At 54.7% G+C, this 13,072-nt stretch overlaps 2 protein-coding genes across 2 annotated transcripts; both read right to left on the reverse strand.

Moving 5' to 3' along the window:
• Window positions 1–502: 502 nt before the first annotated feature.
• GCAT (glycine C-acetyltransferase) lies at window positions 503–9,892 on the reverse strand. Its single transcript, XM_030815588.1, has 9 exons — window positions 9,631–9,892; window positions 7,627–7,757; window positions 4,797–4,898; window positions 4,174–4,320; window positions 2,106–2,260; window positions 1,886–1,968; window positions 1,569–1,740; window positions 1,082–1,203; window positions 503–832 (listed from the first exon to the last, which is right to left on the reverse strand). The coding sequence occupies exons 1-9, from the start codon at window positions 9,824–9,826 to the stop codon at window positions 681–683; spliced, it is 1,260 nt and encodes a 419-aa protein (XP_030671448.1). The 5' UTR covers window positions 9,827–9,892; the 3' UTR covers window positions 503–680.
• Window positions 9,893–10,355: 463 nt separating this feature from the next.
• Window positions 10,356–12,686, reverse strand: LOC100601161 (histone H1.0). The gene has a single exon (XM_030815589.1). It carries the CDS (start codon window positions 12,256–12,258, stop codon window positions 11,674–11,676), a length of 585 nt encoding a protein of 194 aa, XP_030671449.1. The 5' UTR covers window positions 12,259–12,686; the 3' UTR covers window positions 10,356–11,673.
• Window positions 12,687–13,072: the final 386 nt, after the last annotated feature.

A 13,072-nucleotide genomic window follows, 5' to 3' on the forward strand; every position in this document is an offset into this window, starting at 1 on the left:
CTACCTGAGACAAATGGTGGCCCGTGCCTATCTCCCAAAGGCCTGGGTCCCATCTTTTTTTTTTTTTTTTTTTTTGAGACGGACTTCTGCTCTTGTTGCCCAGGCTGCAGTGCAATGGCATTATCTTGGCTCATCGCAACCTCCACCTCCCAGGTTCAAGCAATTCTCCTGCCTCAGCCTCCTGAGTAGCTGGGATTACAGGCATACGCCACCACGCCCGACTAATTTCGTATTTTTAGTAGAGACGGGGTTTCTCCACGTTGGTCAGGCTGGTCTCAAACTCCGGACCTCAGGTGATCCGCCCACCTCGGCCTCCCAAAGTGCTGGGATTACAGGTGTGAGCCACCGTGCCCGGCCACTGGGTCCCATCTTAATCTAGGGAAAGAGGTCAGTGGAGATCTGCAGTCCTCAGGAGCCTCCCTTCAGAGCCCTGCTCCTGCCTGATTCTTCGACCGGCCACAGGACTGGGCCTGCCCAGAGACAATAAAGCAGACCAGAGTGCCACAGCCAATTTTCACACTGTTGTTTCACATTCTCACAGCCCTCAGCACAGGCCACATCCCAGCCCAGCTCTGGGACTTCGGTTCAGGGCTCAGAGCCTCTCGTCTGGGCTGATCGAAAACCTCCTTTGACCCTGTGGCACTAGGTGGATCTTGGCTCTTCTCGTCCTTACCCAGAGCTCAGGGCAGTGCCCCGTGCAGTCGCCCCACTTCCACGAAGGCCCCCACGCAGCGGTCAATGTCTTCCTCGCTGTGCACTGCTGAGATCTGTACCCGGATCCGGGCCTTGCCCTTGGGGACCACGGGGTAGCTGAACCCGATGACAAAGATGCCTGGGAGGGTAGAAAGCAAGGGCATGCCAGAACCAACAGGCTTGGGGGCAGAACACAGAGGGCAAGGGAACTGCCCCAGGTCTTGGATTCGGGACTGCCTCATGGCTTGGGGTTTTCAAGCTTAGACAGACAGACAGCTGGCCTAAGAGGCCGCAGTGTGGCTGGGTGCGGGGTTGAGTCACAGTCTAGGAGTTTCCGTTTCTTTTCTCTCAGGACCCACCACCAGTTCCCTTGTCTCAGCACCCTTACCTCTCTTCAGCATGTCATCCGCCATGCGAGAGGCCAGCCGGGCATCACCCAGCATCACAGGGCAGATGGGGTGACTGGCTCCCGAGATAGTGAAGCCAGCAGCTTCCATCTTACTACGGAACCTGTGGGCACAAGGTGTCACAGGTAGCTAAGGGGCCGTGGAGCATTCACACCCGCTCCTTGCAGGGACCAGGCCCGAGGTCTATGCCCAAGTCTGCAAGAAGGATCAACAAAGACAGTTACGAGCTCTAAGAGGCAGATGGGAGCCAGGCAGGGGGCAGGGAGAACAAAAAGGGAGGCAGAAAGACAGAATGGACAAGAAGGAGACACAGAAGCTAGAGGGGAGAGGCAGGGACAGAGAGGAGGGAGGGGAAGAGGCAAAAGCAGACCCGGTGGGCACAGAGCTGTCTATGGGCCTGGGCAGACACATGAGGCTGGCTCTCACCATGTCCCCCCACCCCCGAGCCTGCCCTGCTGGGAGCCGCACCTCTGGGTCTTGGCAGCCATAGACTGGACAACGGTGTTACTCTCCATGAGCAGATCTAGGGCCTTGGAGGCGCAGCCAACAACAGCAGGTGGCAGACTATTGGAGAAGAGGTAGGGCCGGGCGCGCTGCCGCAGCAAGGACACCAGAGGCCCAGGCCCTGTTGTGTAGCCCCCTGAGAAGAAGGGAAGAGGTGGGGGGAGGGGCTGGTCAGGGGCCAGACTGAAAGTATAGCCCATGCTGCCCTCCCCACTTCCCTGAGCACCTCCAGGGCCCTTCAAAAGGACAAGCGGACCCCAGGGACACAACCTTGCAGGTACCTGATGCTCCACCCAGGGCCTTCCCCAGGGTGGAGTTGATGATGGTGACCTGGTCCATCACACCCAGCAGCTCATCTGTGCCCCTGCAAGGGAAGCTGCCGCTGCTGTCACTGGCCTCCTGAGAGCCCAGGGATTATGGATCATGCTGGGGACTGGCCTCCTCGTTTCCCAGCCACCCTCAGAAGCCCCACCCCAGGCCTCAGGTGCCACATGGTCCCACCGTCCTGTGGGCCCCAGGAAGCCAGTGGCATGGCATTCATCCACAAAGACCAGGGCGCCATATCTAGAGGCAAGGCGGCAGATCTCCTGCAGGGGTGCAATGTCGCCATCCATGGAAAAGGCCCCATCAGTGGCCACCAGGCGCAGCCGATGCTTCTGCAGGAAAGACATGAGCAGATGGTGGGTGGTGTTAAGTTGGGCCAAACCACCCGTCTCTTATGCTGCTTGGAGCTCTGAGAGCTCATCTTGCCCAGTGCCCAGCACAGAGGTGGGCACAGAGGTACCACCAGCTTGGGGACTGGAACATCCTCTCCCTCATCTGAGCCTGTCGGTGTCACCCATCTCCACGCTGAGCCCTGGACAGTGAGAATGCCTGTGTAAGGTCCCAGAGGGCAGGCTAGGCTGGGACCAGGTCTCACCAACATGTACATTCTATCCTTATGCCTAGCAAGGGCCTGCCACACAGAAGGTGCTTGCTAATACTCAAGGCAGGCCGGGCGCAGTGGCTCACACCTGTAATCCCAGCACTTTGGGAGCTTAGGGGTTCGAGACCAGCCTGGGCAACATAGTGAGACCCTGTCTCTACTAAAAATTAAAAAAACTGGCTAGGTATGGTGGCTCATGCCTGTAACTTTGGGAGCCCAGGAGTTCAAGACTAGCCTGAGCATTATAGTGAGACCCTGTCTCAAAAACAAACAGGCCGGGTGCAGTGGCTCACGCCTGTAATCTCAACACTTTGGGAGGCTGAGGCAGGCAGATCACCTGAGGTCAGGAGTTTGAAACCAGCCTGGCCAACATGGTTAAACCCCATCTCTACTAAAAATACAAAATTAGCTGAGCACGGTGGTGTGTGCCTGTAATCCCAGCTACTCCAGAAGCTGAGGCAGGAGAATCAACTGAACCCGGGAGGCAGAGGTTGCAGTGAGCTGAGATCGTGCCATTGCACTCCAGCCTGGGCAAAAAGAGTGAAACTCTGTCTAAAAAACAAACAAACAAATAAAAAACTGGGTGTGGTGGGCACCGGTAGTCCCAGCTACTCAGGAGACTGAGGTGGGAGGATTGCTCGAGTCCAGAAGATTGAGGCTGCAGTGAGCTATGACTGCACCATTGCAATACAGCCTGGGCAACAGAGTGAGACTGTGTCACACACACACACATACACATACACACACACACCTGGGCAACAGAGTGAGACTCTGTCACACACACACATACACACACACACACCTGGGCAACAGAGTGAGACTCTGACACACACACACACACACACACACACACACACACACACACACGGAAAAACCTCAAGGCACCATGGTACAATGGAATAATGCTCTGGTGCTAGGCACAGTGGCTCACGTCTATAATCCCAGCACTTTGGGAGGCCCAGGCGGGTGAATCAACTGAAGTCAGGAGTTCGAGACCAGCCTGGACAACATGACGAAACCTCGTCTTTACTAAAAATACAAAAATTAGCCAGGTGGGGTGGCGGATGTCTGTAATCCCAGTTACTTGGAAGGCTGAGGCAGGAGAATCACTTGAACCCAGGAGGTGGAGGTTGCAGTGAGCCAAGATCGCACCAGCCTTGGCGACAGAGTGAAACTCTGTCTCAGAAAAAAGAAAGGCCGGGCGCGGTGGCTCATGCCTGTAATCCCAGCACTTTGGGAGGCCGAGGCGGGCGGATCATGAGGTCAGGAGATCGAGACTATCCTGGCTAACATGGCAAAACCCCGTCTCTACTAACAAAAAATTAGCCAGGTGAGGTGGCGGGTGCCTGTAGTCCCAGCTACTTGAGAGGCTGAGGCAAGAGAATGGCGTGAACCCCGAGGGGCGGAGCCTGCAGTGAGCCGAGATCGCACCACTGCACTCCAGCCTGGGCGACAGCAAGACTCCATCTCAAAAAAAAAAGAAAGAATAATGCTCTGGGTGTGAGGGATTTGGGTTCAAATCTTGGACAAATCTCTGCTGTTTCAAACTTTCAGGCTCTCTGTCTGTGAGTGAGGAGTTGGCCTCTCTAAGCCTCATTTCCTTCCCCAGGCAGAGGCTGAGGGTGGACCCAGGTGTCGCCCTACCTGGGCCTCTTGCAGCTTGGCTTCTAGGTCGGCCATGTCCAGGTGGCGATAGCGATACTTGTGGGCCTTGCACAGGCGGATGCCGTCGATGATGGAGGCATGGTTCAGCTCGTCCGACAGGACTGCGTCCTCCGGGGTCAGCAGGGCCTGGAGGGAGGCAGTGAGCGTAGAGCCATCATTTAACCACCCTGGGCTTCTCCCTCGACCGGGACTCCTGCAAATCAAAAACTGTACTGCCAGCCAGGGCGTTCCTCTGGGTAGAGAGGCAAGGCGTCCTATGCTTCTATCTGGGGCCCCCGTGCCTCAGTGCCGGGCTGGACCAGCGCCCTGCTCTAGTAAGTGGAGGTGAGAATATATTTGGTGAGTACTAGGCCCCTGCCTCCCCCAGCCTTCCAGCTGATGTAGCTTATCCCCCAAAGGCTCTGGAACTCAGGCTCCTTGCAAGCCCCAGGATTCCTCTTGGAGCACCTACCTGGCCCAACCTTGACCTCCAGAAGAAATGGGCTCTGGAGCCTCTAGGCATGGCACTGAATCCTGCTAGGTTCTCCCAACTGCCCACCCCCAAGCCTTCCTCAGCCTAACAGGCCCCACCAACCCTCACCCACAGGACAGCTTCCACACACCTCAAAGAGGCCGGCGTTGGCGTCAAAACAGCTGGGATAAAGGATGGCATCTTCCCGCTGGTGGAAGCGGGCTATTTTTGCTTCTAGATTCTTGTGGATGCTCTGAAGAAAATGAGTGAGACACGTGTTGATGCCTGTGGGGTCATGTGGGACAAGTTCGAGGGGACAGAGGCTTGGAGGACCACAGAGACCCAACCCAGAAAGCCTGCAGCCTCAGTCTCCTTACTTTCTGCCACACATGGGCTATCCCAGAGCTGCCAGGAATCTGACAGACAGTTCCCACTGAGGAACTGGGGACCTGTTAGGTTCCGTCCCTGGGCAGAATTTGGTTTTACAGTGGCAGTCTAATGGTGGAATTACGGGCACTTGTGGAGAAGGAAGATGTGTCTTCCTAACACCATACTGAGTGTCATTTTTGGTTGCCTAATGGTGAAGAAAAAGATCACAGAGGTAATTCTGGGTTCACCTGGGCCTCTAATTTGTAGATTTGAAAACTGTTGGGTCTGGGTGAGGGCTTTGCTGGGAAGCGACTGGATGCGAGTCAGGAGTTCTGCCTCTGACATTCATTTCGCTCTCACCTTTCTGAGAGGGCTGTTAATGATAAGCACAAGTAGTCAGGAGCACAGACTCTCTTTTTTTTGGCAAATGAGACAGGGATTCTCTGTCACTCAGGCTGGAGTGCAGTAGTGAGATCATAGCTTACTGTAGCCTTGAACTTCTGGGCTCAAGTGATCCTCCCAACTCAGGCTCCCCTCCCTAGTAGCTGGGACTACAGGTGTGCACCACCACACCCAGCTAATTAAAAACTTTTTTTTTTTTGTAGAGAGAGGGTCTTGCTATGTTGCCCAGGCTGGTCTCAAACTCCAGGCATCAAGTGATCCTTCTGCTTTGGGCTCCAAAAGTATTGGGATTACAGGTGTGAACCACCATGCCCAGCCAGCATGGACTCTTGAGCCAGGGTTCAAATCCCACCACAATAGGCTGTGTGCCTCTGGGCAAGTCACTTAACCTCTCTGGACCTCTCTGTCCTCATCTCAATAGCAGGAATAAGAATAGCAGCTATCACTTAGGATTAATGAGTTAATACTTGTAATGTTCTTTATTTTTTTTTTGAGACAGAATTTTACTCTGTCACCCCGGCTGGAGTGTGGTCGCACCATTGTGGCTCACTGCAACCCCTGCCTCCTGGGTTCAAGCGAACACGGCCAGCTAATTTTTGTATTTTTAGCACAGACAGGGTTTCACCATGTTGGCCGGGCTGGTCTTGAACTCCTGACCTCAAGTCATCCACCCACCTCGGCCTCCCAGAGTGCCTGGATTACAGGCATGAGCCACCATGCCTGGCCAATAGCTGTAATTTTCTTAAAAGAATTCCTGGCACATAATAAGTACTATTTAAGTTTCATACTTATATAAATTTATTTTGTAACATTTGGAAAATAAATAATAGCCAAAATTCATTGAGCACTACTATGTGCCAGGCTGTTCTATGCTTTTTTTTTTTTTTTTTTTTTTTTTTTTTGAGACAGAGTCTCACTCTGTTGCTCAGGCTGGAGTGCAGCGGTGTGATCTCAGCTCACTGCAACCTCCACCTCCTAGGTTCAAGCGATTCTCCTGCCTCAGCCTCCCAAGTGGCTGAGATTACAGGCACCCACCATCATGCCAGCTAATTTTTGTATGTTTGTAGAGAAAGGGTTTCACCATGTTGGCCAGGCTCGTCTCGAACTCCTGACCTCAGGTGATCCGCCTGCATCAGCCTCCCAAAGTGCTGGGATTACAGGTATGAGCCACTGCACCCGGCCTACTCTAAGCATTACATGTATTAAGTCTTTAATTTGTAATGATCCTATTAAGTGCTATTATCTTCATTTTCCCTATGAAGTAATTGACACAGAGAAAGGTTAAGATACTTGCCCACAGGAACAGGGCCACTAAAGGGCAGCACTGGCAACTGTGTTCCGTCAGAACAGCCCCAGAGCCCTCAGTCTCAGTTCCTGCTGCCTACTCCTCTTCTTATAGAAGGTCAGGTGTGAGGGACTCTGTTTTGCAGGTGGGAAAACGAATGCTCAAAATGGCAGTTTCCACTTTGGAAGGCCAAGGTGGAGGAGATTACTTGAGGCCAGGAGTTCAAGACCAGCCTGGCCAACATGGTGAAACCCCGTCTCTACTAAAAATACAAAAATTAGGCCAGGTGCGGTGGCTCACGCCTGTAATCCCAGCACTTTGGGAGGCCACGGTGGGTGGATCACGAGGTCAGGAGATCGAGACCATCCTGACTAACACAGTGAAACCCTATCTCTACTAAAAATACAAAAAATTAGCCGGGCGTGGTGATAGGTGCCTGTAGTCCCAGCTACTCGGGAGGTTGAGGCAGGAGAATGGCGTGAACCGGGGAGGCAGAGCTTGCAGTAGCCAAGATCACGCCACTGCACTCCAGCCTCAGCGACAGAGCGAGACTCCCTCTCAAAAAAAAAAAAAAAAAAAAAAAAAAAAAAAAAAAAATTAGCTGGGCGTGGTAGCACGCCTGTAATCGCAGCTACTCAGGAGGCTGAGGCACGGAGAATCATTTGAGTCTGGTAGGTGAAGGTTACAGCGAGCCAAGATTGTGCCACTGCACTCCAGCCTGGGTGACAGAGCAAGATTCTGTCTCAAAAAGAAAAAAAATATATGTAAAGTTCCTTGGCCAAAGCTTTTTAGCAAAACAGAGGCCTACACTCAGCCTTTCTGCTGCACAGCTCTGGGGCCAACAGTAGGCTAAACCAGCCTTGCTGACTGTGGGAAGCAGGCAGCTGGGGTCAGTCCCCACAACCCCCCACCACTCACTGTGTACCTGGGTTCCACAGATAAAGCGGACAGAGCTGAGGCCAGCTCCAAACTCCTCCAGAGCCTGCAGACCTGCCTGGATCACCTCAGGGTGGCTGCTCAGGCCCAGGTAGTTGTTGGCACAGAAGTTAAGGATTCCTGAGGTGAAGGAGAGGAGATGGATACAGCAGCTCAGGTGGGGCAAGGGTGGGCCTGGAAAGATGACAGTGACAGGCCCTGGGGAAATGGTCCAGAAAGGAAACAGACCTGGATTCACTGTTGAGGAGGCACCAAATTCAACAGCTACAGAGGGAGGGTCAGTGCTACACATCTTGAAGAGCAAGAAGTTTAAGCTTTTTTTTTTTTTTTGAGACAGGGTCTAGCTCTGTTGCCCAGGTTGGAGTACAGTGGTGCAATCATGGTTCACTGCAGCCCCAACCTCCCAGGCTCAAGCAATCCTCCCACGCAACCTCCTGAATAGCTGGGACTACAGGTGTGTGCCACCATGCCCGATTAAATTTTTTTATTTTTTGTAGAGATGGGGTCTCATTATGTTGCCCATGCTGGTCTCGAACTCCTAGCCTCAAGCAATCCTCCTGCCTTGGCCTCCCAAAGTGCTAAGATTTCAGGCACAAGCCACTGTGTCCAGCCTAAACTCTGGCTTTGAATCACATTCTACCCAAGGAGGAACTCAGCCCTTCCTCACAGGCTTCTCCTGTGCCTGAAGACCACCACTGACTCCTTATCTGACCCTTTGGTTTCCTTGAGGGTTAAAGAAGAGGGCTGGGTCAGATGCCTGCTGCAGTCCTGGAACTCCACAGTTTACTTTGCTGCCAGAATCACACCCCCAAAGGTAGGTGCCTGAGATACCAGTCCCCGAATTCTAAAGCCCAGAGTGAACACAGCTGACCTCAGGAGCAAACAGGCCAGAGGCGAAAGTTCACACAGCCTGGGAAAGGCAAAAACAGGATGAGAACTTGGGTCTCCTAATTTCCCATCTTTTGACTGGCTCTAAGCTTCCCCTGAGGGAGAGAAGGGATTACCTGGGACCTCTATTTTACAAATGAGTGCAACAGCACCAAGGGTTCTATGCCTATTTCCTGGGCAGAAGGCAGCTTTGGGAGCCTGTTGATGATCACCACTCACCTGAGGCCTGACACGAATAAGTCCGGTGTAACCACTGGTTAGAGTGAAATGAGGGAGGGCTGGGAGTGGTGGCTCACACCTGTAATCCCAACACTTTGGGAGGCTGAGGCGGGCGGATCACTTGAGGTCAGGAGTTCAAGACCAGCCTGGCCAACATGGTGAAACCCAGTCTCTATTAAAAACACAAAAATTAGCCGGGTGTGCTGGCACGTGCCTGTAGTCCCAGCTACTTGGGAGGCTAAGGCATGAAAATCGCTTGAATCCGGGAGGCAGAGGTTGCAGTGAACCGAGATCTCGCCACTGCACTCCAGCCTGGGGGACAAAGCAAGACGAGACTCCGTCTCAAAAAAAAAAAAAAAAAGGAAAGAAAGAAATGAGGGAGACCAGGCAAGGCCAACTCATCATGTGATTTCTGCGGCAGCCCTGGGACACCTTGCTTGCTATGAGTTTACCCAGCAAGCTGTCCTCTCTGGCCAGTTAGGCAATGTTCCAGCTCCAATATTCCAGCGCTGCCTGCAGCTAGCTGGGGGCTTTTGGGCAAGCCATTTCACATCTGTGGATTTCAGCCTCTTCGTTTGTAAAATGGAATTAGTCATTCCTGCGTCTAGAAGTTAGCAGGAGTTCACGTGCAGCAACAATTGGTAGAGACCTTCACAAAGCAGCCGCTCAAGAAATGCGGGTTTTCTTGCTGGGCAAATCGCCTCCCTCCGTCAAAACGGGTTTAACCAGGCGAGAGTCAGTATTAGGAAGCCATAAAGTCGCCCTGACAGATCCGAAGGGGAACAGTAGCTAAGAGTGTAGGAGCCGCCCACCCCCGTCTCCAGGACCTCCATTCCAGCACAAGCTCGGGAAAGGTCTTGGAACGACTCCCGGGACGGAGAGTTACCTCCGGAGACGCCGTCCACGCGGATGTGCGGCCCCTGACGGGACGTGATGACCCGCTCGCTCTTCCAAGTGCCAGCTCCGCGGATGCCTTCCAGCTCCCCCTCCAGAATGCCACGCAGCTGGGCCAGCGCTGACTGTGCGCGGCGGCCGCGGGGCACCCAGAAGAGTGCGGCGCGCCAGGCGTTCCCAGCCCACATCGCTCCTACCTCGCCCGAGCGCGCCTGCCTGCCTGGGAGCCGTGCGCATCGCGGACGCAGCCCGGTCACGTGGCCGGGGGCCGGGCTCCAGCAGCCAATCGGAGCGAGGGGGGCTCGCTTAAAGAGGCGGGGTGGCGGGCCTAGGATGGGTGGGCGGGGCCTGGCGGGATCCGCCGGGGACCGAGCGGCTTGATTTGTAAGTTGAGACTGCAGAGGTCCGGGTGGCAGAGGAGAAGGAAGGGGGCGGAGGAAGTCGCGTCAGGGCCCAGCCCACCAGACTCCCCACCGCATTCCCACGTACTCACCTCTTGGCCGGAAATGGGGTACCCCCTGGACCCCAAAGCCAGAAGCCTAGAAGCCGGCTAAGGCACGTTGCGCAGCCTCCAGGACTAAGGATTCCTGGCTTCTGTCCAGCTCCTGAACCCTCCCCCCATTCTCAGGTGCAAACGCCCCAGATGTCCCCACTGCCCGCCCGCCTAACCGCTCCGCATTCATCCTCCAGTCTTCAAAGTGAGGAAAAATACACCGCTCAGTTTCTCCCTTTTCCAATTTATTTTAAAGTTTTAAAATTACAAAGACAGCAAAATTTTCCCGGCACAAGTAACACTTGCTTAAAAAAGAGGGTGGGGTAGGGGGGACGCGCAAGTGCGCGATTTTTCTATTTTATTAAAAATAAGAGAAAGACAACTGTACAGGTTTTTTTCTCCCAGCTCCCGGGTGTGAGACTAAGTACTAGCCCTAGATATGTATATATACACAAACACACACATGCACACAGATCTAAGCTCTGTAAAACTACTTAACAAATCCCAAATCGACTGCAGTAAGTCTTACTAACCACTGCCCGCCCACTCCCCCTCCCCCTCCCCCAGCTACAACTACTTATAATAAAGGACTCAAAATAAAAAAAGATCGGGAGGTTTTAAGTGGCCGCAGCCCCACCAAACCAAGCAAAGACACCTCTTGTACAGGAGGAACAAAAAATCCAGAGGAAAAGAAAAGTCTTCCTAGAACACAATCCATCGATTGTGTGGAAAAATCCAAGTTTCAACAGGGCACACTGAGGCACTTGGCTGACTCCCCACCCTTACCCTAAAGTTTTCACTCCGGTTTAACGAGAGAATTTGCTGAAGCCACAAAGATCCCCCCAATGGCTACATCCTAGCTGACTGGGAGAAGCTATGGCTTCTCCCATCCAGCTGTCACTTGGACCCCACTCCCCTTCCCTAAGAAAATAGGGAGGCCGAAAGGGCAAACTAACAGAAATGAGAAGGAAACTGGGTTTGGGCCCCCACTGCTCACCACTGGGAGGTGGAAGTCAGCCCGGTGGCGGTTTTTTCCACCTCCTTCCTTTGCCGGCTGGCTGCTCCCTACCACCTCTCCTCCTGGCCAAAGGTTCTGAAACTCACAACAGGTGCCCAACTCAAAGAAAACTCACTCACCCTAAAGATATTCCTGCTAACTTCATAATTCCTGGGTTCCCTCTCATCTAGCCAGAACAAACTGCCTTGTGTCTTCTCCCCACCCCCATCTACCTTCATGGCAAACAAGCCAACAAAACACACAAGCCCCCCCGCCCCCCCGCAAATCCCTAACCCCGTAAGTAGGTTAATAGCAAAACAAAATATAAGTACATTCTCATCATTAGATTGGTTGTTGCTGTCCTTGCAGAACTGGTTAAGGAAAAATGTATTCTGTAATTTCTGAAGAATCCAAATCCTGTCTCTTACAAAGTCAGAACAGAAGGGGGCAAAAGGTGGTGGTGAGCATCAAGAGAGAAAAAAGGTGAAAATTATTTACAGAAAATAGGAGACAGGAGGGAGTGTCCGCAAGAAAAGACTTCATTGTCACTTCTTCTTGCCGGCCCTCTTGGCACTGGACTTTGCTTTGGGTTTCACTGGTTTGGCCTTTTTGGGCTTGGATGCCTTGACCGGCTTGGCTTTGACAGTCTTGGGTTTTTTGGCTTTCTTGGGCGTGGCAGCCAGCTTCTTCTTGGCCTTCTTGACTGGGGTGGCTTTGGGTTTCTTGGTTGGGGCTTTGGAGGCAGCCTTCTTGGGCTTGGATGCCTTCTTTGGCGTGGCTACCTTCTTGACTTCCTTCTTGGTCTTCTTGAAGGCCACTGACTTCTTGGGCTCGTCGCTCTTGGCTAGCCGGAAGGACCCCGAGGCCCCCACCCCTTTGGTCTGCTTGAGGACACCGGTGGTGACCAGGCGCTTGATGGACAACTTGATCTGCGAGTCAGCGTTCTCACCCACCTTGTAGTGGCTCTTGATATACTTCTGAATGGACTGGCGCGAGGAGCCAGCGCGGTTCTTCTCGGCCTGGATGGCAGCCACGATCATGTCTGAATACTTGGGGTGGTCTGTGGACTTCTTGGAGGCCTTGGCCCGCTTGGGCTTGGCCGCAGGGGCGGACGTGGAATTCTCGGTCATGGTGGCCTGTCTGGTCCGGCTGTTGAAGGCGCCTTCCAAAGGGCCAGCCCTCGTCGGAGGCTGAGCAAAACCTGCCTCGGGATCTGCTCCTGAGCCCCTGACTACCGGGCCAGTCCGGAGTGCGGCTCCCGGGGATGCGAGCGAGGAGTCGCTGCTTTTCCTCCCCGGCTCGGGTGTCGGGAGAGCTCGCCGAGCCGGCTTTGCGAGGCCCAGCCCCGCCGGTCTGTCGCTTGGTCTCGGCACCGGGCTCTGCCTCTGCCTCCGCCTCCTCTGCCTCCCTTTTCCCAGCTCCGCGTCTGGCGCTTGGGCGGCGCATCCGGGTATTTAGCGGCGGCGGGCGGACCGCGGTGAGGACAGGGCTGCTGGCTGCCTGCTCCCGGCCCGGAATGGCGCTGCGCCGCCGCCATCTGTGTTTCTTCCGCCGAGCAAATCCGACCTTTCCCCCCGGCCCGGGCCTTCCTGCTCCCCGCCGCCGCCCTGGGCCGCTGCCTGGCTCCCTGGGCTTCCCCGCCGGGCGGCCCGCTGGCCCGGCCGCCGCCCCCCGCGCCCGCCACGCGCCCCAAACGGCGCCGAGGACCGCTGGTGCGCCGGCACATTTCCCCTTTGCGGGGGGCTGGCTCTGCGGGGCTAGGGATCCTCCGTGCGGGAAACCCCCAGTAGCAAAGCTCTCCCCTGAGGCTACCGGGGGCTCTGCTCCCGGCCCGCTGCGGGGTCCCCTAGCCCGGTGGAGCTGCCGGAAAGCGGCCCCAACTAACACACGCGGCCCCGAGCTGGGCGACTCCCAGCCGGGCCGAGCCGGGACAGGGGGGAGGGG

Source organism: Nomascus leucogenys, chromosome 7b, assembly GCF_006542625.1.
Source record: "Nomascus leucogenys isolate Asia chromosome 7b, Asia_NLE_v1, whole genome shotgun sequence".
Lineage (NCBI taxonomy): Eukaryota > Metazoa > Chordata > Mammalia > Primates > Hylobatidae > Nomascus > Nomascus leucogenys.

What these genes read in the sequence shown, in the direction of transcription:
- GCAT (XM_030815588.1), bottom strand. Translation starts at nt 9,826, where the DNA reads ATGTGGGCTGGGAACGCCTGGCGCGCCGCACTCTTCTGGGTGCCCCGC. An exon ending in CCAAGCTGCAAGAGGCCCAG is followed by an intron (nt 2,261 to 4,173) that starts GTAGGGCGACAC and finishes TCTTTCCTGCAG; the next exon opens with AAGCATCGGCTGCGCCTGGT. An exon ending in GGATGACATGCTGAAGAGAG is followed by an intron (nt 833 to 1,081) that starts GTAAGGGTGCTG and finishes CTACCCTCCCAG; the next exon opens with GCATCTTTGTCATCGGGTTC.
- LOC100601161 (XM_030815589.1), bottom strand. Translation starts at nt 12,258, where the DNA reads ATGACCGAGAATTCCACGTCCGCCCCTGCGGCCAAGCCCAAGCGGGCC.